Below are 23,799 nucleotides of genomic sequence, written 5' to 3'. Positions count from 1 at the left end.
TATTAATGGACTTTGCTTGTCTACAGGATTGAATGTGGACTTTCCCTTTTCTATGATTTATTCTAGCTTATGAATTATATTTTTATAGGCTATTGTTTTTTATTTAATTTGTTTTATTTGCAAAATATTTATGGTAAGTATTAGCTTGTCTAATTTGCATTTAGGTAAGATAGTCTTTACACAATATTTTTAGCACTATATAAATGTGGGTACCATAACACTTCATTTTAATATGGATACAGAACAGCTATATGCCAAGCAGATGCTGGAAGAATGGCTCTTAACAGAGACATTGCTGTCTTTGCAGATCTCAGCCTGTTAGGAGGCTTATTGTACCATGGACACTACTGTCCCAGATTATTCCAAAGGGCATTAAGAATCACAGACAGTACTGTCCCAGCAGATGCTGTGAGATTTATTTAGGAACTAAAACAGGCATTGATGGGAAAGTTTCTGCAAGACAGATGAACTACTGTTTCCTCAGATGTGCATCTGCTCAGAGAACTGTTTAACTATACTGGCCATGAGCTGAAACTTGGGCAAAGTCAGTGCCATTGACCTTGGTGGGATCCGCTTTTGAGTAAATATGCATAGGATTGGGCTGGTAATAATAAAATAATAACAATTTACTATTATTATTATTATTATTCCACCCATCTGACTGGGTTGCCTTAACTACTCTGGGCGGCTTCCAACAACTTAAAACACAGTAAGACATCAAACATTAAAAACTTCCCTATACAGTGGTACCTCTGATTATGAACTTAATTCGTTCCGAAGGTCTGTTCTTAACCTGAAACGGTTCTTAACTTCAGGTACCACTTTAGCTAATGGGGCCTCCCACTGCCGCTGCACTGCCAGCACGCGATTTCTGTTCTCATCCTGAGGTAACGTTCTTAACCCAAGATACTACTTCCGGGTTAGCGGAGTCTGTAACCCGAAGTGTTTGTAACCCAAGATACCACTGTAAAGGGCTGCCTTCAGATTTCTTCTAAAAGTCAGATAGTTGTTTATTTCCTTGACGTCTGATGGGACAGCATTCCACGGGGAGAGTGTGACTACCGAGAAGGCAGCAGTCCTATACAGTGGTACCTTGGTTTAAGAACAGCTTAGTTTATGAACAACTTGGATTAAGAACACTGCAAACCCAGAAGTAGGTGTTTTGGTTTGTGAACTTTGCCTTGGAAGCAGAACATGTTCCGCTTCCTGTTGAGTGTAAATTGAGTCCCCCACAGCTATGGGAAAGCATGCCTTGGTTTAAGAACGCTTTGGTTTAATAATGGACTTCCGGAATGGATTAAGTTCGTAAACCAAGGTACCACATTTGGGAGTAAGGCCCATTCAACTTTATGGGACTTATTCCCATATACAGGATTGAGCTACACTGCAGTTCAACTTATTTGAAAGTACATTCCAGTTGAAATCAGTTGGATTTACCGGTTCATCTGACCCATGTAAAATATTTGGCTTTTGAAAATGTTATTGTACCGTCTTGCTATTTTTTGCACATTTCCCAGTTAAGTAGAGGAAAATAAAATAAAACATGGATTGTAAGATAGTAAAAATACATGTTTCTTGGTTAATGTGTATACTATGGTTATCCTGTTCAGAAAAACTGGGAGAGAAAAACCGAACAGATAATTGGCTGAACATGTGCCAACACTCTGGTTTTGTTTCTTCCTGTCACAGCACAAAGGGTGGGAACAGTTGAATAGCTGCTCATTCATGGTAAATTGTGGTTAATAGCTTATCTTTGCATGCAAGAGTGGTTAATAACTGCATAGATATGTGGCATCATACTGCATAACCGATGCTGCCTGAATGAAGGCAATAACATGTTGGAGAGAAGTGCATGGTAGCAGTTATTGCTATAGAATTTTTGTTTTCAAGTTTAGTTGTTCTGTATATTGTCATTTTTTTAATTTAAAAAACTTAATTTAGGTGAACCACCCATACTTTATTAGTTGTCCAAGATTACAAGGCCTATTATAGCACACTTCTGGGCTTTTTATTTCAAGTTTTTAATGGTAGGTAACTTTTTAGAATGCACATTGCTGTGGCTAGTATATATTATATGTCAATAGGTACTAGACAGAAGATAAAAGTGATTTGGTGCCAGTGCAAAGGACTCTGTCTTTCTCTTTAAACAAAACCAGGGGAATGCCCGTTTTTCTGAGTCACTGAAATCGTAGTAAAATTATATGGAAATACTGTATGTTAGACACATACAGAACAGAGGTGAAGGGACTGTAACAGAAGACTAGTAAGAAAGGTCACGGTGTGGGTTAGCTAATAAACTTTAGTTCAGATAAAGTATATAGTATAGATCGGGGTCAGCAATGTTTTCTGAGGCCAGTCCGGTCCACTCCCTGGCAGACCTCTTGGTGGGCCAGAGCGTGCGTGCCCACTTGTGCTCTCACGCTATTTCCAGCACTCTTCTGGGTTGGAAGAGCGCCAGAAATAGCATGTGCGCAGCTGAGTGGGAGGAGGCAGGCAGACCCCTCAGATGCCCCAAGGAGCATCCTGCCCTGGCTGGCCCCGCCCATATGGACAGCTGGCCCCGCCCCTGGGTGCAGGGCATGCGTGTTGCCCCAGGTGCCTGATCAGCTTGCTCTGCCACTGTCTCACACAGGTACAATCCTATGCTCACATAGATTTGTACAGTACACTAAATCTGCTGCTGTTTAGGCCCGGTTCCACTTCATGGCTGCTTTGAAAATAGGAATTGTAAAAGGAAATGTTACCTGCATATGTTGTGAACCACCTTGTGATCTTCAGATGAAGGGAGGTATACAAATTTAATAAATCATAATAAAGTAATAATTATACTGTCCATGGCTGTTCATCCAAGCATGGAGATCCATGCACGTCACAATATCTTTGAGCAAATCGTAGATGAATGTGGATGACACATCTGCTGAGGACTTGCATACATGTTGAACAATAATTGTGTCCTAATCTTAAATATAATAGACAGAAAAGCGTTCAACGGTGTTATAAGTTTGTGGCTAGGCAATACTATCCTAAAATATCTGGATGCAGTAAAGGGTTAGAATTTAAGCCACCCCTATATTCCAAGGTCTAGTGGGGGCTGGAGTTTAAACCAGTTTTTCTGTGTCCAGAAAACAGCCTGGCAAGAGAACCATCAAGAAATAATAACTGGAATGGTTGGGCCTTTTAGGAAGGCCATTAACAGAGACTCTCTGGGTCAGAGAGAAGCTGGGAAAGCTTCTCCATGAGATGAGAAAGTTAACAAAACAAAAAAAAAGGCCAGAGTTTTAGGAGGGAAGGGCAAAATTGCAGTGGGAGATGAGGTAATCGAATTGGAAAAAGTCCCTTTTGCAAGCTGGAGGGGTGGTGGTGCAGAGCATGATGTGGGCAGTCTGTTTTATGCTGCAGAGAAGATCAGACATGATGTTTGGGGTCTCTTGGAATCCAATGCTGCAGCAATAGGAGGAACAAGACCCTCTTGGGGTGTGAATTCTCTGCCCTCTCTCCATCTAGGTCCAGGTTGTATACATGTGTAAATAAATCATATATCATAAAGGCATCACAGTCTCCACTGTGTCTCTTTGTTCCATAAGGAAACACAGAGCCTGGTAAGCGTGCTGGTGCTTCTAGAATCTCGCACTGCTCAGAGATTGGGTTGCCTTGTAACAATATGAAGTTGGGGGGGGGGGGGATATGGAAGAAATCACAGGGGGGAAATGGGTATCATTGAATTATTATCCAGAAATAAAAATTAAAAATTGGCAAGATGTTGTTGGACAGACAAAACATTTCCCCCCAAGGAACAATAATCTGGATTAGTGAAATCCATTTTTTCAAGATAGCTATATTTTCTGATCAGTATTCTTAATTTGTAGTCCTGTAGATTACCCCTATTTGTTTTGTTGTAGTGCAGCCTGAGGTTGTTTCATGAGGCCAACAGTCTTATTCTTAGATGCTCTTTATTATGTCAGCTGTGGATCATAACAAATAGGCTTAATCAGTATTGGACTGTTGTTTGTTATGTGAGCGTCCCTAGGTTTAGAAGTAAGTCTTATTGACTGAGGAAATAATGTTTCTATTTCTTGCCATTAAATCTAAGTTTGCTTAGTCTCTATGGATGTTGTCAGTAATTGTGGTTCATCCTCCTTTAGCCTGCGGGATCAGGCCAAATGCCGGTCTCATTCAGCAGTCTTCTCTCACATTGGCCAAACAGATGCCCTTGGGTAGATGCCCAGAAGCAGAACCAGAGCTCAACAGCACTCTCCTTACCTGCAACTCCCAACAACAGCCACACAGAGGTATAGTGCCTCAAATAGTGAAGGTAGAACCTCAGGCTTCATCACAAACATTAATATGCTGTGCTACGAGTATCACTGTGGTGTAGTGTTGGACTAGGACTGGAGAGATCAGGTGACCTAGGGGAAAATGTATCTCAGCCTACCATTACAGGATTGTTGTGAGGATAAGTTGAAGATACGGAGAACCATGTATGCCCTTTTGTGCGCTTTTTAGAGGAAAGCTGGCATACAAATATAAATAAACTATTGTTTGTTGTGAATGAGCTTCAGACTCATACCCCACCCCTTTTTGTGTGGCATTGGAGATGAGTTTCGAAACTTCTGCTTCTGTTTTTCTTTAAATATAGCTTGTTGTGTCATCTGGTTAATATTAACTTCTTTCAGAGAAATGACAGTTAACATTAACCACAGTTAGCCAGTTGACAAGAAGCTGGGTAAGCAGAAACCTCCAAACTTCTCACAACTGCACTAGAGCAAAGAGGGTAAGTAGATTGTGAGCCTGAGGTTCACCTGGGCTTATTTGTGTCAAACTAAAAATATAGTTTAGTGTGATGCTTGAACACAGCCAATAAAATAAAATGTTTTGAGCATTTTTAGTAAAGTGAGAATTGAGTGGTGGAGCAATGTTGTGGTGTAAGGAGAGTCTGATTGTTGAGTGACTGTGTATGTGGAGGTTGTGTATTTAGATTTGGGTAGTGTGAATCTGTATGTAAGTGATTTTGTTGACCGTATTATTATTTTTAAAGTTCATGAGATTGTTTAGATGCTATATACTTGTGCAGCATTTTTATGTATGTTCTGTCATCAGAGCCAGCCCACCCATGAGGCAGGGTGGTCTCAGGTGGCAGAAAGCATAAGTGGCAACATCACCACTGGAATGTGCCTCTTGGTGAGAGGAACGCTTTCTGGCGTGCAGCATTCTTATCTTCCCCAGCCCTGGGGCAGAGCAGACAAGCAGCAAGACCTTGACCTCGCAGAACACCCTCCACAGTTCTGTTTTGTTGCGGACGGAGGGTGTTCTAACAGTGGGGCAAACAGGCTTACACATGACAGTTAATTACACATGCTCATCTAGCTAGGGATGTAGATGGCATCCTGCTTCCATATGCATAGTGCCTTTAATTAAGCTGGGGAAAATACATTGTTTCTGTATTATGGTGGTAATACCATATTATAAATGTTATAGTGGGTCAAAGTTCTTCATCCACAGTTCCTTTTCGCCTTTATCTTTATTTAAACACCAGTCCACAATTACACAGCATTATTTGAGATTGTTTTCTGCTTTAGTACTCTGATTGTATGCATGCCTGTATGAAAGCCAGGCATGGCATCTAGAATCACATGGACATGTGCGAATCCACAATTTTAGCCTGTGCTTTGTTTTTGAAAGACTGTTTTTTTAAAATAAAAAATCCCTGCTATCTTAGATATAGCAGTCAAGGAGCAATAGGTCTGAAATGGTCGTTTAAAAATCCAGCAAAACTGACAAGAGTTGTGGCCCAGGACATGCCTCTTCCTCATCATTAAATGCTTTTCTAATATACTGACTGGCCTTTTGATGTTCCTTTCTATGATACTGAGGTAATTACAATTTTACTTTTTTTAAAAAAATGTAGTTGCTAATAATTCCAGAAAGCAGCTAGATCACAGTTGTGTATTTTTCTGTCAGGCAAGTGATAGTGATTCTCGATTACAGAGATAAATGGGTTAGGATTGTCTAATGTTGCTTCTGAATAACCGGGACCTCACTGATGTATGTTGCAATCGTTTTACTGGTGAATAATAGTGTTAATGTGCCAGTTACTATGGTAAAAGGGAAAGGACCCCTGGATGGTTTAGTCCAGTCAAAGGCAACTATGACACATAATATAACATATTTCAGTGTGAGTTTTTAACTGTGTTAATAGAAACCTCTTTAACTTAGACTTTTTTGGGTAAAGCCAGACTGTCAAATGAGTATCATGCACACCTTTATTTGTGCTCGTATTTACATTGGTCTAGCTATGGCGGTTGGGACCATTTTGGTGTTATACAAAGGTTAAAAAGCTGCCCATCCCAACTTCAGTGGGCCAACAGCAGAAAATAAGAGGCTGGCTATAATAAATGATATATGAAGTCCTGATACCGTACTGTTTGCTGTGCACCAATTGCTGGAACCTTTGATCACTAGTGTTGTATGGCTGATGCTTCAAGGAAGTGTTTTTGGTAACATTATTCACATAAATGGGAACAGGTAGGTGAAGTGCCATAGATCTGTGATAGAGCACATACTTGGAAGGCATAAAATCTTCATTCAATCCCTGGTACTTCCAGTTAGAATGATCATGGGTAGCAGGAGGTGGGCACTGCTGTCTGAGACCATAGAGAGCTGGTGTCAGTCAAAGTTGACACTGGTTGCATTTAGGTATCATGCTGAACCATAGTTTATCTTGATGAGAATGACCCTAGATGATCCTTAAATTCCAGGGCTTTCTAACTCCGTCTCCTCTTCCAGTGTGACTACAATGAAGTGATTGGAAGCTTTCATTTAGCAGTTTAGCATTACATCTGACTCCTAAATTGTGGTTAATTTTGACTGTGGTTTGTTTGAAACAAGGCAACTTCATAAACCACAGTTTGAAGTTAGCTTAATTTAAACAAACCATAGTTTAGATTTTAACCACAGCATTTCAAGCAGCATTCTTTCCCAGCCCTGCATAGAGATGCTAGAAACTGAACCTTGAATCTTCTATATGCAAAGCATGTGGTAATTTTCTATTTCATACATTGGGTCTTATCCTTCCTACAAGAAACTTAGGGGAATTCTAGTGTCCTAGCAACTTTATGAAATGGGTTTGGCTGAGAAAAAGTAACTTGACCTAGGAGCACTTACCCCTGGGTTTTTTAGAGGCTGACAGCAAGAAAATATTGCTTTGAAGTGTTCAAGGAAAAAGCTAAGGGGATCAATGAGAAGCAAAGTATTTACAGTGGTGCCCCGCAAGACGAACGCCTCGCAAGACGGAAAACCCGCTAGACGAAAGGGTTTTCCGTTTTGGAGGCGCTTCGCTAAACGAATTTCTCTATGGGGTTGCTTCGCAAGACGAAAAAATCTTGCGAGTTCCCGCGGGTTTTTTTCCGCTCCCCCCCCCCTTTCCTAAGCCGCTAAGCCGCTTATCAGCTGTTCCGCTGATAAGCCGCCTCTCAGCTGATCGCTAAAAGCCGCTAGACCGCTAATAGCGCTAATCCGCTAAGCCGTCAATGGGCTTGCTTCGCAAGAGGAAAAAACCGCTAGACGAAGAGAATCACGGAACGGATTAATTTCGTCTTGCGAGGCACCACTGTATTTCACATAGTTGATACTACAGTTGTAAACATATTGATGGAAAACATCATTACTAACAGACCATTAAAATGAAACATTGACTAACGTAAGGAAGAATCTGAAATGTAAGGCTTCTGATGAAAATTACCACCTACCAAATCTCTGCTCAGCAAAAGTTCCGAATAGGAATTTTTACACATCTGAATTACGATTACATCATAAACAGTTCCAACTTTGCTCTGAGTTGCCTCAGAATCTTTCTGAGTACTTGTACAGCTCAGCCATTATGTAAAACTGTTGAGCATGAACTGGTTATGATGGCATTTCAAAGTGTCACTTGGGACATTGTATTGTACCTAGGATTTGGATCAAAGAACATCTTATATAGTCAGGTCAGAAGTAAAAGTAGGATGTTTTTCCCTTTTAAGCTTCTTGGACTTTCTTTAAACTTGTATGTATGTTTACTGATTCCCAACCTAATGCATAGCCTACAGTGATTGGGCCACATAGATCTGCCGAAATTCTGCTGTGCAGCCTGCTGAATCCTCTTTTAATAAGTATACTTAGTTTCTTTTCTTCTTTCTCCTCACCCCAAAGGAATTACATTCCTCTTTGATTATATGATGGCAGAAATATTTGGTATGATGTCAGTGGCAAAGAACATCTTCTGTTGACTGCTCACCTTTTTGTTGTTGTTGGCATCTGTCTGTCTGAAGAGACTATGGAAGAGTGTCTCATCAAGAGTAAAGGCGAACCATTGGAGAGTTACATCGCTTGCTGTGGGAGTAGAGACCAGTACACGAGAGACATGTTTTATTGCAGCTGGGGCAGATGAAGGCTTCTGGTTTTGCTAATGCAGATGCACCATGGCATTTCTTCTCTCTGCACTCCTCCTAGCTTCTGTGGTCATTGCTGTGGCTACATAACTTGACTGTTGCAAAGTGCCAGTATTTGACTGTAGGTACTGGCCTGCTAGAGGTGTTAAGAAGCATGTGCTATGCATTATCAAATTGTGATTTTTCTGCTCCCCCCCCCCACTTTCTACTTAGAAAAGATAAAAGCAATACATTTTCTGGGTATAAGGCAAGTGCCACCAATGTTACACTAGCAAACTCACAACCTGAAACTCATCAGAGGTTTAAACTTTCCTGGCCTTTAGTGACATCTTTGCCATGGAGATCATCTTGGGTAGAAAGATGAGGGGAAAATACTTTATATAAATGTGGGAAATGTCTGTGCTGGCAGTTTTTGCAGTGCTAAAACTAGTTGCTCTTTAGTTGTTGTTGCTTTTTAAAGTTGATGAATATTTCATGCCTCAACTGGTTTGTTTATTTATTGCATTTATATATTACTTATCTGCCAGTGCACTGCAGGCAGCTTCAGTACAGCTATACCGCCTAACAGACGCAGTGCAAAAAGAAATGGGTGGGGATGGAAAGGGGAAAATAGAATTGATACCTAAAATTGGTTATGTAATGTTGCATAGTTGCTGTTATGAATCATGACCAAGTGGAATGACCCATGAGACGTTTGTAGGAAAGGAGGAGCCAGATAGCAACCAGTCTTAACTGAGTTATGTTTCACATTTGTCTCTTATACTTGCAGTAGTATCAACAGTGACCTCTTAATGCAGAAGAGAGTTATGTTTTCTAACTAGTGCCTGTGCCTTACTTTACACTTCAGTTGGTCTCCTAGCGCCAGGCATGCATGAATACAGAAAGTGTAGCAGCTTTGAATATAGACATAAAATTGCAACAAACAAGTTAAGAAAAAAGGTCCAGTGTGTAGGTAAAGGGCATACCTGCAGGGTGACCAGTTATGCATCAGCAAAAAGGAGAGCCACAACCAAGCTGAGGACACAGAGTTGCATATGCTCATTTGTGTGCAAATGTTAGAGATAATTACTAACATTTAAATTTTACCTAAGAAACCCGATTATTTTTCCATCCAAATCATCCCCAGCATATTATTCAATTTATATGCTCCCCAGATCACCAGCATTGGTTCATCCTTAACTTACCACCCAGATAATCCAGGTTCTGCTCCAAAATAAAATTTCCTTCAATTACTGCCTATTAATAAATCATTTTATCACTACCCCCTCCTCAAATTTAATCAAACAAAATAAATAGGGTGTACTGGCAGTAGAGCATGATTCCCTTTACTCGGTGGCAGATTCTTACTATGGATAAGGTGACTAGCAGTGTTTTTTCTTTCTTTTAACTTAAACCAAAAACAAGCTGCATGTGTGAACTCAAACTCCAAATGTGGAGGGAGGTAACCAACGTCATTTCCTCTTCCTTGTAGAGATACTATATGAGAGGAAATGTATATTCCTTTTTCCATAGTGTTCATAAGAACAACATTGCTTTGCCTTTCACAGGGGCATTAGTTTCTGTTGTAGCTCAAGAGCCAGCCAGCCAACAATTGTAGCTGTTGTGTTTGACTTTAATAGTAGAAGGAAAGATGGACCACTTCATATCTCATCCTGTAAGTCTGGTACCAAATGGACAAAGGCCATCTTAAATCGAATTTTGTCCTCCATAAGTGTTTTTTTTCAGAGAAAGATAAGGGATTTAGATTTTTGCAGGAAATAACTCGTTTCTTGAATAAAGAGTGCTAAATTACAATCAAGTTTTGTTTAAATTTTAGGAAATGGTTAAATAAAAATACAGTCGTACCTTGGTTCTCAAACAGAATCCATTCCAGAAGTCTGTTTGACGTTCAAAAACCAAGGCGCAACTTTCGATTGGCTTCAGAAGCTTCCTGCACTCAATCGGAAGCTGCGGAAGCCATGTCGGACATTCGGCTTCCAAAAAAGGTTCGCAAACCGCAACATTTCTGGGTTTGTGGTGTTTGTGGGAGCCAAAACGTTTGAGTCACACAAAAGCATAGTGTGTGTAGCTACTTCCTGTCAAACAAAATAATAAATCATGTGTCAGGAATGGCAAGAGTAATCTAGGTATTTTTGGATTTAATTTTTAACTACTATAGTTGTTCTTGCCATCCCTTTATATTTATGTACCAATGCTAAAACTTTTCACTATGGACAAGGAGTCTATATTTTCAAGAAATGGAAAGAGAGGCTACAGTAAAACTATAGTAAAACTTCTTAACTTAAAATGTAACTGTATTTCTTTATCTCCATGTTTTAGTTGCTGTGTATTCTGTGGTAACATCTTGCCTCATTTAGGAACAAATTACAGTTAGGTATCAACTCTTATATAATTAATACACAAATATTCCAGATTCCTATGTCACTTGACAACCTCTCATGGTGATAATAAATATAAATGACACATCCTAAATATAGCTGAGCCACTTCTTCTTGGTGGGGCATGTGACTAATTACACTTTTCCTTTTGCTGACTGTTGACTCACACTTTTTAGCTGGGTAAAGGAAAGTACATATTACTCACTCTCTCTCTCTTTTAATGCCTATGACTAAACTTTGGGCTTGTCCACATCAAACTTTACTGTGTGTTTGCAGCTGTTTGCATTCCCATTTAATTTGCATAGTCCACATCACATTGCCCTCAAACAACACCAGTCTCTGTAAATTCAGGTTTACCTGATATGGGGATTATCCAATAATTCCAATCCACCTGGGGCCCCAAATGGTTTTGGAGAAAATAGAATCACAGAATTCCAAAATTTGGAAAGTACCACAAGGGTCTAGTCCCGTGGTTCTCAACATGGGGCACATGCCCCACAGGAGGGCAAATTGAGCTTGTTTGGACCAAGTTAATGGCCTTTTAGGCTTCCTCAACGTGAATATGAGTTCACTTTTGAATAATAAGAATTATATATCATTGGGCAGGGGGTATCAGGATTTTAGAGATGCTTAGGTGGGGCATGGCCAAAAAAAGGTTGGGAACCACTGATCTAGTCCAACCCAGATGGACAGTTATTTTTACCAAGTATGATAATTATTGAGTTCATCCCCACCCTGAACTCTGACTTCTTCTCTATTCCAGTGCACAAGCTAAGAGTTGACTCTACATCCCAACTTGCTTCATCCTTCATCCTCAACATGCTTTGTTTATAATGTATTGTGTTTATAATGCAGTGCTTGAAACTATGGTGATAATGGGTCACTGTGTTTTGCTCTTGCTCCTAAAAGAAGCAATCATTTGTCTAATGAGCTTTATGCCTAATGTTTATAAATGATATTGCAAAGCAAAGTGCTTGATTTGAGAAAAGCTTGCTGTCTGCCTTGATTTGATGGTTCTTTCCTGTGTCTTGAAAGCTATAGTTGGAGATCAGCCTTTTGGCCTGAAATAGCCTATGGCCAAAGCAAAAACATAATGTATTCTGGTTCTTTATGACTGAGTATCTTAAAAGACATTGCCAGTTTTGTACACTAGCCAGTGGATATAAAAACCTGGTAAAATCATTTTGTACAGTACAACACAAGGATGTAACAAATCCAATTAATGATGACTTTAAGCTATGATATTGGGAAAACCGCAGGTTGTGCTGCAGAGTTATGAAGGATGTAGAATGCATTATTAAATATCACAACAATAGGGATAAGATATCCAAAGAGAAGCACTACTGGACATAAAACTATCTCCTTTCAGTATATGTTCATGTACTGAAGCAGTGAAGTTTATCTTCTCATTTTGAAAACAGCTTAAACTGAACTGAATTTTAGTTTTAATAGTAGGCATTCCTTGCTTTGATATTCTGGTTTGTATAGAGCCCTGACATCAGTTTCCTCATTCCAATGTCATGGGAAATTCTGTTGTGTTTGATTTTGATTTTTGATTTTGTTTTGTTTTGTTTGCTGTCGGAGGAAGAAGAAAAAGGTGAGGCAAGAAAGGAGTGCAGAGACACACTAGTTCCTACCGTTTTAGGGACTCAGCTCCGCATTTGTGTAGGGTTCTTAGTTTTTTTCCCTCCCAAAGATATCTCATAAGGCAGCGGAGTTTGCTGAAGGGGCAACAGGGTTTAGTGAGCAGGGAGAGCCAGTGACAAGGAGCAGTTCTAATAAACTTGAATTCTGGAAGGAGAAGCAGGAGCCAGTTTTCTTTAAATAAATAATAATGCACAATCAATATAGTAGACTTTCTCCCAATTCACATCTTTTATGTGGACTTGGTATCCTGTATCACTCTTTCTCAAGCTTGCAGGTTATACACATGAACATACTTGTTTCTTTCAGATGAGGTGCCGGGGGCAGGTGATTAAGCTGCTACTTGGAAGGCAAACATATTTCACACAAATTATTGCAATCTAAAGCAGTATTTCTCAAACACCTAATAATTAGTTTATCGTTCTCTCTTTTTTCTGGGTTAAAATTGAAGGCACGCTTAATTCTTGCATTCAAAGACATATGTGTGTATTTTATAAACCCATTTCCTAAAACAATGTGTAGGCATCCTCCTTGCTAGTTCAGGGTAGTCTGTAATACTTGATCCTGTTGCAGAACAAGGCATCGGACTTCCTATACCCCAACCCATATAAATAAGAGACCAATAAGACTGGGTTTTGGGTAAAAACAGGCCACAACTTTACTGAATACAGATGAAAGAGGTTTGGCTTGGGCATGGGGCAATCTAAATACTTCTGGCCCGCCCACTGGAAGCGACGTGTGGTCAATCCAGGTGGGGGTTCCCAAGACTTACATCAAATAGGGTGTTCCCATGAAATAGGGTGGACATGGCCACTCCCCCCGATCCCTTTACCGGGATACCCCAGCGTTTGGAGGGGCAGGCGAGGACTACAACCTCCCCTCCGTCCGAAACAAGGGATTGCCCCAATGCTCAACTATTACTCAGTTTGAACCTAGGTATCAGCTGATATTTCTAGGACTCTCCCATGTCTGTTGGCTATAGTGTGACCTGCCTAAACAAATTCTTGCATTCCCCTCCTTCCCATGATATTCCTTTGTTGCCCTTAATACTGACCATAGGAAAATGTTCCACCATATCTTTTGGTTCCGAAGGGCATAGAATTATATCTAATATATTGCCTTAACTTTCAAAGCACACTTCAGCCTCTCTTGTGGCAATGACTTGACCAACCAATGCTAGTCTAACCATAGTTTACAGCACCACGTAAATAGAAAACTTAGATTTTGCTTACTGTCCATAAAAATATAGTCATCATACGTTAAGGTTTTAGAACATTAGAAGCCAATGTCTGCCTGTTTGTTCATTCAAACTTGCACTTTGTATTTTGAATGATTTTCATTTTCATTTTATTTTTAACTTCATTTGGATTTACAGTTACTGTACTGACTGCATTATTTCTAAAGGAGTGATATTGTATTGACTGATTCTTTTGTTTACACTGTTGTGAAAACAAAGGTGAGCCAGAACAAATAAACTTCAGTGACTAGAATGTTCAGGACTCATTCCTTTGACTGCTTACTTGGTTGTGTATTGTTCCTGGTGATCTTGACCCAACTGCTTTCAGTGTTTGGAGCATACAAATTACTTGGTTTCTAATGGCTACAGATTATTTGGTGCTGCTTCTAGAGATCAAAAGGATAGTGTCAGGCTTGGCTTGTATAATGGATAGGAGAGAGAAAGCAAAGATCAAAAAGAACTTTGCAGCTGTATCTAAGGGCAAGCATGTTAAAAGGGAAATAGTTGGACATTTAAGAGCAGAATAAGACATAGGGACAGAAATGTATTTTCCTCATTCTTAAGGACATTCTGTTCCCCTTTGTAAATGGGCATACTTTAAAAGCTGAAGTCTTATCTGTCCCATCAAACTTATCTTCCCTATCTGTATCTGATATTACTCATGAATTAAGTGACTTGCAGCACATGGAGATGCCTTGAACCAGTGGATTAGACTTTCACGTACCAAAAGGCATCTTCTCCTCCATGCCCCAGGGACAGGGCTCAGACTGGAAAATTGAAATAGTAAAGAGAATCAAAAGGAGTGTACACAGTGTAACTATCTGGCATTGCTGAATAGCCACAACTTATTCCCATATTTATGAAATTATAGTAGTTTGGCACAACTATGAAGTCAAATGCAGCCTACCAACTATCTAACTGCCCCCTAGCGCTCAAATGGGTCTATGTTTTAGATATGTGTTTACCTGTGATTGGATAATAAATTTTGTGTGTGGTTGTTGTAAGGTTACTGGCAGGCTGCATTCTACATAATAAATCACAAGCTTGTAGAACTCTGATAAAAAGGAAGGACCTTATCGTATTGAAGTTGTGACTTCTGGACAAGCTTGATGCCCAGCAACTTGCATTTTAGAATTGCTAGGTACTGAAAGCAACTATTAAGAGCTCAAATCTAATGTCCAGCCATCCAGGAAAACCCAGGAAAGCTGTACTGGACATTAGAAATGGCCGCCACCTGTACTGTCCAACATACATGCAGAGGTAACTGTGACGATTTTTGCAAATTTTACATCTTTGTCAACTTTAATTGCAGAGAATGTATTGATGGTCCCTGGAAGAAAAGCTTGTGAGACTCTTTCCTTAATTGAAAGTTAAATTGGAATCCCCGGTTTCGACATGCTTTGTTAAAGGACCAAGATTGGCTGGAATTACGGGAAGCAGACTTTAAAAGAAGCAGGAGATAATATTAGAAATCAGACAAGAATTTGTTAATTTTGCTGCACGTGTTAGTATGGATACCATAGAGACAGCAAAGCTTGAAGAGCACATGGAAGTCCAGAACAATGAAACTGCAAATGGTTATGCTCGACCCACACTCGCTGTCAGTGAGGAGAACAAGAACAGCAGCAGCAAACCAAAGGGTTTATCCAATGGTTTGCGGAAAGGCACTAAGAAGTATCCAGACTATATACAGATTTCTATGCCCGCTGAATCTAGAAACAAACTTCCTTTAGAATGGTGGAAAACAGGCATTGCCTTTGTGTATGCTGTCTTCAACTTAATTCTAACGACTGTCATTATCACAGCGGTACATGAGAGGGTGCCTCCCAAGGAGCTCAGTCCTCCATTGCCAGATAAGTTTTTTGATTATATTGATCGTGTAGAATGGGCTTTTTCTGTATCAGAAATAAATGGAATTATACTGTTTGGATTATGGACAATCCAGTGGCTGTTTCTCAGATACAAGTAAGTTGCACAGCTTCTTTTCTTCTTATTATTAAAGACCAAACTAGATGTCAATTAAAGACATAGGCAGTTATGTAACTTGTCTGTCTTTAACTAATTAATCACTTACCTACAGGGATCAGAATAGAAATCTGTTTTATGGCATGGCTGGGATTTTAGAAAAAAACTGTATGAGGGGACTTCCATTCCAGTCTCAATGGGGGAGTGATTCCTTTACAGTGAGAACTGAGCTTCCTCAACCATGCAGGTAGCTTAGGAAAAACTGATATGTAGTGAACATTACACATATTAAGGACACATCTAGTTTGGCCCTCCCGGAGATAATTCAGAGTTTTACCTATTAATCAAAATTTACTTATTAATCATGAGGACTTGCAAAAGAAAGGACTGAGATACTAGAAAAAAGATACATGCAAGTCTGCAATAATGCTATTATAGAAATGGTAAGTGGTGTTGCCTAACATTTTGGATTATCAGTTTTTCCTTCTTTATATAATTATGTTTAAAACAAATGGATTTGTAACAAAGATGCAACATATTTATATTTAATCTGAATATGATTTAAGACGCAGTCCTATAGCAATTTATCTGGGATTAATTCCTGTTCAACTCAATGGGACATGCTTCTGAGATCGCACATGTAGAATTGTTCAATTCACCTAAAAGAAAACTAGCACAACAAATATTTAATATGTGCTACTATCTATATTTCAGTTCATCACTGCCAAACCCTTCATGCAGAGAGTAGTTCTATGGTCACAGCCACATACAGGAAGCAGCTAGTAACATGATGAATTATGCAGCTTCCCAGAGTTGGTTGTATGGGAAATAAGCAGTCAAGTCTTGCAGGAATTGTTACTGCTCTACATCAGCTGTTTTACTCAAAAATATGTATATGCCACCTTCCTAGAATCTAACCTTAAAAGTGATATACGACAATGATAACAGATCCCATAAGATACACTTGGGTGGTCAAATAATAGAGAAGTACATGTCTTAGTAGTTCCACAAGTATGAATTGCTCTTTTTGGAGCATATTGGTCCATAAGATAGACATATTACAGTCAAATGTTGCAAATCTTGAAAAATCCAAAACTTTACTATAAAATTTATGGTGTCATTGGCTTAGTCCTGTGGAACATTCTTCCAATAGAGATTCAGCAGGAAATTTCAATTTTAACCTTTAAACATCTGCTGAAAACCTTTCTATGATGGTAGGTTTATGTGGACAATTAAGAAAACATATTCTGCAATAGTTAGCTTGTTTGTGATTTTAAATTTTTGCTTGGTATTTATTGTGTATGTATATATAATTGTTGCAAACCACTTTGATATTTTTTGACATTGCAGTAGAAAAGTATTTTTTATAAATGAATAAATAAGAATGTGGCTGTAACAGTTTTCCTGTTGTACTCATTATCCTATGCTATGGAGTACAGATTAAGAGTGGGAAAGATATGTTGAATTTTGCAGGCATAGTCTTTTTATGGAGTTGTACTTATAGCATAACTACATGAACAATCTCTCTTTAATATTATTTTTCAGATCAATAGTGGGACGAAGGTTCTTCTTTATAATAGGAACTTTATACCTTTACCGCTGCATTACCATGTATGTCACCACTCTCCCTGTGCCTGGAATGCATTTTCAGTGTGCTCCAAAGGTAAACCTAGTAAATGCAAATTATATTTATTTTACAAATCAGTTGGCTTGGAGTTCTTTATCCAACCAAACACTTCCAGTCTCCTTCAGCTTGTGTTTCTTCTTATTTTGTTCTCCCTATGACAAACTAGCTAAATGGAAATTCTCAAGCCAAGGTTCAGCGGATCCTGCAACTAATTTCCGGCGGTGGACTGTCTATAACAGGCTCACACATCTTATGCGGAGATTTCCTGTTCAGTGGTCACACTGTAGTGCTAACACTCACTTACCTATTTATCAAGGAATGTAAGTTTCAATTTTTCAATTTTTTTATTTTCATAAATGCTTAGCAACACTACTCCACTGATTTTTATACTAGTTTCAGTATTCTGTATGTGCACCAATCTAACCAAATGCTTCTGATTTTGGATTGAAAATAGCAGAAAGTCTGGGCCAGTTCTGACGTTTTGGCCAGTGCATGAAATACTTTTAAAATTGCTCCATTTGGTGACTCTTACATGGTAGATCAGTCATGTGAAGCAGCTTACCAGGTTTTTCTGTGGGAATGTAATTATCCCAAGGAAAAGTTTGTACTTAAGTGGAAAATATGGGCAGGATTGAATTAATGAGTGCCACCAGGAAACCACAGGCAAGGACTTCCACTGGCCACAACTGGGGTTTCCCCTCTTCTTCCCCCCAGGTGTCCCCTGAAGTTGCCTTGGGTAAGGGAAGAGAACTCCTAGAACAGAATGTGGGTGGAGGAAAGAGCAAATTGATAAACCATGCAAGCAGCAATGCTTGCGCTAATGCTGCTTTGCACTACATTGAATTCCTGTCTGTTACTCAGTTCACTTGATGAACTGCTCCACACCTAAAGCCTTTCTTATTTTCCTAAATGTTTCGTATGGTTTTAGGTGGTCTTAGTGTGGCAATCCTAATGTGCAAACTAGGCCTCATGGTCTTAGTTTTTGGTTGTTTTTTAAACACAGCTATCTAATTTAGATGGCTTGTTGCAAACTCTTCCTTCAGTTAGAAAAAAGAAAAGATGTTTGTGTTCCCAAGCCTAATTCAGTTACTATAAATTGGTGTAGGACAGAAATAATTGCTTACCTTTCTCTTTGGCATTGTCTTCCTTGTTGTTGTTTTTTGCCACGAGGTCTCATAAAATAAATATTCCCTTATTTATTTACATGTTTATGCCACACTTCCTTCAGAGAACTTGGGGTTGCAGAGAAGGTCCCTTGTGCACTTCATCCTCATAACAACCTTATGGGGTCAAGTAGGCTGATAGAGAGTTCCTGGTCCAATGTCAACCAATGATGGGTCTTCCTAGTTGTCAGGGAACTGCCATCGGAGCCAGAGGGAGAGGGAGGGCTCCAGATGGATTACGGAGAGCGTCCCAGGAGCGAGAGAAGCAGCCCATCTATTGGGGAGGGAAATCAGCGTAGCACCAGTGGAGAAGGGGGGCAGATGGCGGAATCGGCGAGGTGGCTCCATGACTCCTCGCCGGAGACCAGCGGGAAGAGCACGGGTCTTCCGCTGCCCACACCCTCCCTGCGCAGAAGGCTTCTGCGCAGGTAGAGTAAGCGGAGACTAGGCGTCAAAGAGCTTCTTTGCTGGAAGAAGTTCAAGAAACGTCCACTGACGGATTCTGCCAGCGACTGAGACAGCCACGGGTGAGTGGCTGTCCGGACAGAATCGGGTTCACCCAGGTAACTCAGCCAGGTGTGGCGACGACTTACGCACGAGCAACCTCTAGAACCATTACACTAGTCATTGTCCAAAACTCTACCCACTTCACTAGACCAATTTGTAGTTCTAGAAGACTTACGCATGAGTACTGTATTTTGGTTGTTAGAAGGCTGGTGCTACAAAGAACAAGCATGTCAAAAACTGGGTTCCATATAAACTGGAAAACATGCCTTTCATTGGCATATGCATGTTCCTATTAACATGAATATACCTATGTAGGTTCTGTGAAGCCTGAATATGTGACAGTTTCTGGTAATGTAATATACATATTACATTTTAATACATTAGTGGAGGTGGGAGAACATTATGTGGACATAATGTTCCATGAGTAGTTGGTAAATAGCTGTTTCATGCACTATTTTATGTGAGGATGTTGTCACAGATGTACTGTGGTCATGTTTAATCATCCCATTTAATGTTGTTGTTTAGTTTACCTATCTAGCATTTAGCATATGCCCTTTGCAGAAAAAGAAAAAGGAAAGGAAAGGAAGGAAATTATTACTGACATGGGGCTATTACAGCCATTCTTCTTCACTAGATTGTCCTGTAAACCCTGGAATACTGCTGGCAGGGTTTTATAAATAAGTGGTGTGGACTGTACATCAGGATATTATCTACTAATTTCTTGTTCCTGTATGATTATGGGGGTGGGGGGATGCTGTTTGAAGCAAGAGCAAATACTGCTCCATTATTCTGAAGCTGAGTGCAATATGCTCCACTGATCTTTCTGAACAGGCATTTTGCCAATCTGAAAGATGCTTCCTGTGTTCTCATCCCTGTTTATCAATATATTTAACTCCCTGGCCAGAGATGGCTGTACAAGCTTCCTTCCCTCCATTTTGACATTTATTTTTGGAATGAGCAATAAAATGCAGTAGTGCACTGGTTTGTTTGTATTTTTAGTTAATTACATAAATTGGATTGAATTTATTTGAAATAGGTACTGGTGCTGTTATTCTTCAAAAAACACAAAGGAAATGAATGATTCTCCGATCTAATTTCGCTATCTTCTTTCCTTCCTCAAATATAATTATGATTAGTGTGCTGCCATGTAAAAAGTGGCCATGGATTGAAAAAGAAAGATAGTATTATGGTGGTGGGAACCATTTACCCCTTTGAATGAATGGATTAATTTTCTTTTTTACTTGTATGCTTTTATGGATGTCAGATTGTTGCAGCACAATTTTAAGAGCTCTTAAATGTAAGTTTTGTATGAAGGGTTATGGTAGTGATGGTTCTGTAACACTCCTTCCACTACCTGCCAGTATGTTCCTTCCTCATAGTGTCAGATAGCAAGGACGAGTGACAGGAGGTTTGCAGCAAGTTGGAAGAATATGGGGAACAGGTAGTAAATCTGATCATTGTTGAGCTAGGTGGTACTCTTTGGGTGCCAGATTGGAGCCCATATTGCTAACCCATCTTTATAAAGCAATGTTGGTGGTGCAGATTATACAATTGGCCTTGAACATAGGAGACTGCCATTGGTCCATCTAGTCCAGTGCTATTTACACCAAGGGCAGTAGCTCTCCAAAGTCTCAGGCAGAGGTTTTTTCCTTGATGGAAAATTCTTTTAATTGAATAATCCAAGGATTAAGCCCGAGACCTTCTGCATGGCAGTTGCGTATTCTGCCATATCCCCTAGGAGCATGAGTCAGATATGTATTGTATGGAAACCCAGCCGGCAACATAGTGCAAATTGAGCAAATCCGCTGATTAGCCAGCATTCATATATTTATCTCCTGTTAAATTTACTCTATGGGATCAAATTATATGGCAACCTGTTCCTGTGAACTAAACATAATATTTTAGTTTATGTCTCTGTGTGTGCATGTGCATATCCATGCATTTGCATTCACAAATTAGTTCAAATTCATATTCATCTCTTTTGCTGCTCTAGATACAATTCTCATATGAAACCTCTTTAACATGCTTTCCTTCTTGGGCAGATTCACCTCGTCACTTTTGGTGGTATCACTTGATCTGCTGGTGTATGAGTGTTGCTGGAATAATCTGCATCCTAGTAGGACATGAACATTATACTATAGATGTTGTCATTGCTTATTATATCACCACAAGGCTCTTCTGGTGGTATCACTCAATGGCTAATGAAAAGGTGAGTAACGGGAATACCAGCTTCTAAATTAATGTTAGGTACTTGAGATATATAGTACTGCTTTACAAAATGTATTATGTTAAAATAGGATTGCTGAATTATGCTGGACTTTTTAAAGGCATTTTTACTCCCCCCCCCCCCCGGAAATCTCATGGGTCAACATCTAAGACAATATTGGTATAATCCAGAAAAAAAGTTACTCATGGTGAAGTTTATTTGAATTTAAGGCACTAACATCCCAGTCCCACACTGAGGAGTAAGACCTGCCTTTTCAATCAGTTATCATTTCAAGTAAATGTGCACAGGAATCCCACCATAAACATCTAACTGCACACATTTGTTGCAACTGTGTTTGGTAAATCATATCCAGTACCTTAACTACACTATACACGTGAAGCTTTTTTAAAAAAAGTCTATTACAAATCTGGTTCAGTTTAAATGAATGCCTTTATAAATTACTGGAACTTCCTTTACTTAATTGTGAACCAGTTAACTGTAAGTGGAGAGGCATTTTCACTACATGAATGGAATGCTGGTCAAAAATATTGTAGTTAGTCTGGAAAACAAATAAAGCCATTTGCTGTAAGTAGCACAAAAAATGACCAAAGAAAATTTCTATATGAGGTTAAGCAGGTTTGAGCTGCCTTATTACCTTCATGGGAGTCTAGGAATCCCACGTGTATGTCTCTGAGCTCCTTGGAGTAATACGAGGAGTTAATAAATAATACTACTTTGCCTGGTTTTACTTTACTGCCCTCTGTTTCAAATGGCGTCAGTTATCACAAAATTCCAGCACGAAAACCAATATGGAGCTGAAGGACAGTGAGAAACTGATTGTCCTATCTGAATTATACCTATGTTTTACATGCTTTTTACTCCATGGAAGTGCTTTCTTTCTAAGGAAAAAATAAGAATTATTCCAGTGGTTTAAATATGTCTCTTTTTAAAGCAGTCTCAACAGGATCTTAATATATTTTTCTCCCCCCTCTTAATGCAGAACTTGAAAATCTCATCACAGACAAACTTTCTCTCTCGAGCATGGTGGTTTCCAATATTCAATTTCTTTGAAAAGAATATACAGGGCTCTGTGCCTTGCTGTTTCTCATGGCCAATATCTTGGCCCCCTAGCTGTTTCAAGTCTTCATGCAAAAAGTATTCCCGAGTTCAGAAAACGGGAGAGGACAATGAAAAATCCACCTGAAGAAAACGAAGACAAGAGAATGTATTGTTCTTTACTTCTACCAAAACATTTGTGCTATAACCAAAGCTCTTAAGATGACTAGATTGTTAACTGCAGAAGTGGACCAAACCTTGTGCAACTGATCTGAGAAAAGACAATTGTAGACACAAACAAAATAATTATTGCCCCTTGGTATATTTTTCTAGTCATATTGTACAGTTTCATCCCACTCTTCAGTGCTAGTAGACACTGGCACTCAGTGGCACTCTGGTGCCAACAGAACACTTCCTGAGGAGGAGGAAAGCTAGGACATTGGTTTCTTAATGAGATTCAGAGGTGCCAAAGAACACATCACACCATCTGTTGTTAAATATCACTCATCCCACTGAAGCACTGAAACAAAATATCTGCTTTAGACTCGTGGAGTTTGAAGAGCAAAACCATAGTAAATGATAAAAGGCACAATACTGGTCTTTCTAGCTATATGCAGAGAGTAACAGAAGTTGGCAAGCAGTGGTCTTACTATTCTCACTAGTGAAGGCAAGACTTGTTTTACATAACTGGTGAAACCAGAAGTGAACCTTGATCTTTTTATACACTCTTATGGGAATGAATACATTATAACCCTGTAATGCCACCACTGTTTCCATATACTCTAGCTACCCTCTATTGTTTTTTACATTTTTTTAAAAAATAAGTGGCAATTTTATATATATATATATCCATATATGACCATAAAACCTATTTTACCTGATGATACTGTAAGTTAGAAATAATGTCTACTAACATCGTCAGCATTCAACAACAGGAAAAAATAATTTATTGTTAAAATGCATATATGTAAGGCAAGGGAATTATTTAAATTTCTGCTGGTCAGCTTGCATGAATGTGTGGTGCATGTGCATAACACATTTTGAGTATATGCACTTTGCAGCGAATGCTCAAAAATGGAGGATCTGTAATTGAAAGAGAATGTTGATACTCCTTCAGGCAATGACTGAAAATACCACTGAGTGCGGACAACCACATTGTTGGCTCTCAGAGGTATAAATTTGTAATTTTAAATAGTCATAAAATTCCTGCAGGATTGTTAACATTGTTTTTGTGATTGTACGTGGCTGTGCATCTACACATGTATAGCAAATAATACATAAACTTGAGTGAACCATTTAAATGCTGTGGGAGACAAAACCTCTCCTGATCCTCCAGTCACTCACTGGCTTTGATCTTCTGTAAGGATTTTTTGAAGGCTTAAAAAGAAATGGTGCGATTTTTGCAAAAACTATGGAACAGTGGGCCTGAGAGCTGAATGTGATACATCTACAGTTGAACATCACATTGTTTTTTCCTTGGTGTGAATTTGAGTTGTTGTGCCAAGGGTATTCACTGCAATAGGTGTGTTTGTTTCACTATTACCTAACACTATATTTATTTATTAAATGGTCATGTGGCCAGTCTGCTAC

At 39.3% G+C, this 23,799-nt stretch overlaps 1 protein-coding gene and 2 long non-coding RNA genes across 8 annotated transcripts in view; 2 read left to right on the top strand and 1 right to left on the bottom strand.

Annotated features, from left to right (window-relative positions):
• LOC309350422 overlaps positions 1 to 7,777 on the bottom strand; it is a 24,772-nt gene extending 16,995 nt beyond the window's left edge. The window contains exons 1-2 of the long non-coding RNA XR_014160344.1: positions 7,746 to 7,777; positions 7,162 to 7,222 (exon numbers count right to left, since the gene is read on the bottom strand). This is a non-coding gene — a long non-coding RNA (uncharacterized lncRNA). The remainder of the gene's footprint in view (positions 1 to 7,161; positions 7,223 to 7,745) is intronic.
• Positions 1 to 23,799, top strand: part of LOC309350414 — a 691,638-nt gene that overhangs the window by 30,713 nt on the left and 637,126 nt on the right. The window lies entirely within an intron of this gene.
• The window catches only part of SGMS2 (sphingomyelin synthase 2), a 27,922-nt gene extending 4,123 nt beyond the window's left edge, over positions 1 to 23,799 (top strand). For 3 of the 6 annotated variants that reach the window (XM_081877105.1, XM_081877103.1, XM_081877107.1), the window contains 5 exons: positions 14,998 to 15,650; positions 17,196 to 17,313; positions 17,444 to 17,597; positions 20,990 to 21,156; positions 22,154 to 23,799. In XM_081877105.1, coding sequence (XP_081733231.1) covers positions 15,196 to 15,650; positions 17,196 to 17,313; positions 17,444 to 17,597; positions 20,990 to 21,156; positions 22,154 to 22,357 — 1,098 coding nt within the window. In that variant the 5' untranslated portion in view covers positions 14,998 to 15,195 and the 3' untranslated portion in view covers positions 22,358 to 23,799. Of the gene's footprint in view, positions 1 to 4,268; positions 4,290 to 4,752; positions 4,772 to 7,868; positions 7,983 to 14,997; positions 15,651 to 17,195; positions 17,314 to 17,443; positions 17,598 to 20,989; positions 21,157 to 22,153 lie in introns of those variants that run through there. The other 3 variants (XM_081877108.1, XM_081877106.1, XM_081877104.1) reach the window with 3 other exon arrangements.

This window comes from Podarcis erhardii, assembly GCF_964252035.2.
Source record: "Podarcis erhardii genome assembly, chromosome: 9".
NCBI lineage: Eukaryota > Metazoa > Chordata > Lepidosauria > Squamata > Lacertidae > Podarcis > Podarcis erhardii.
Note: the sequence above shows the minus strand (reverse complement) of the source record. Positions and strands in the feature narration are given on the sequence as shown.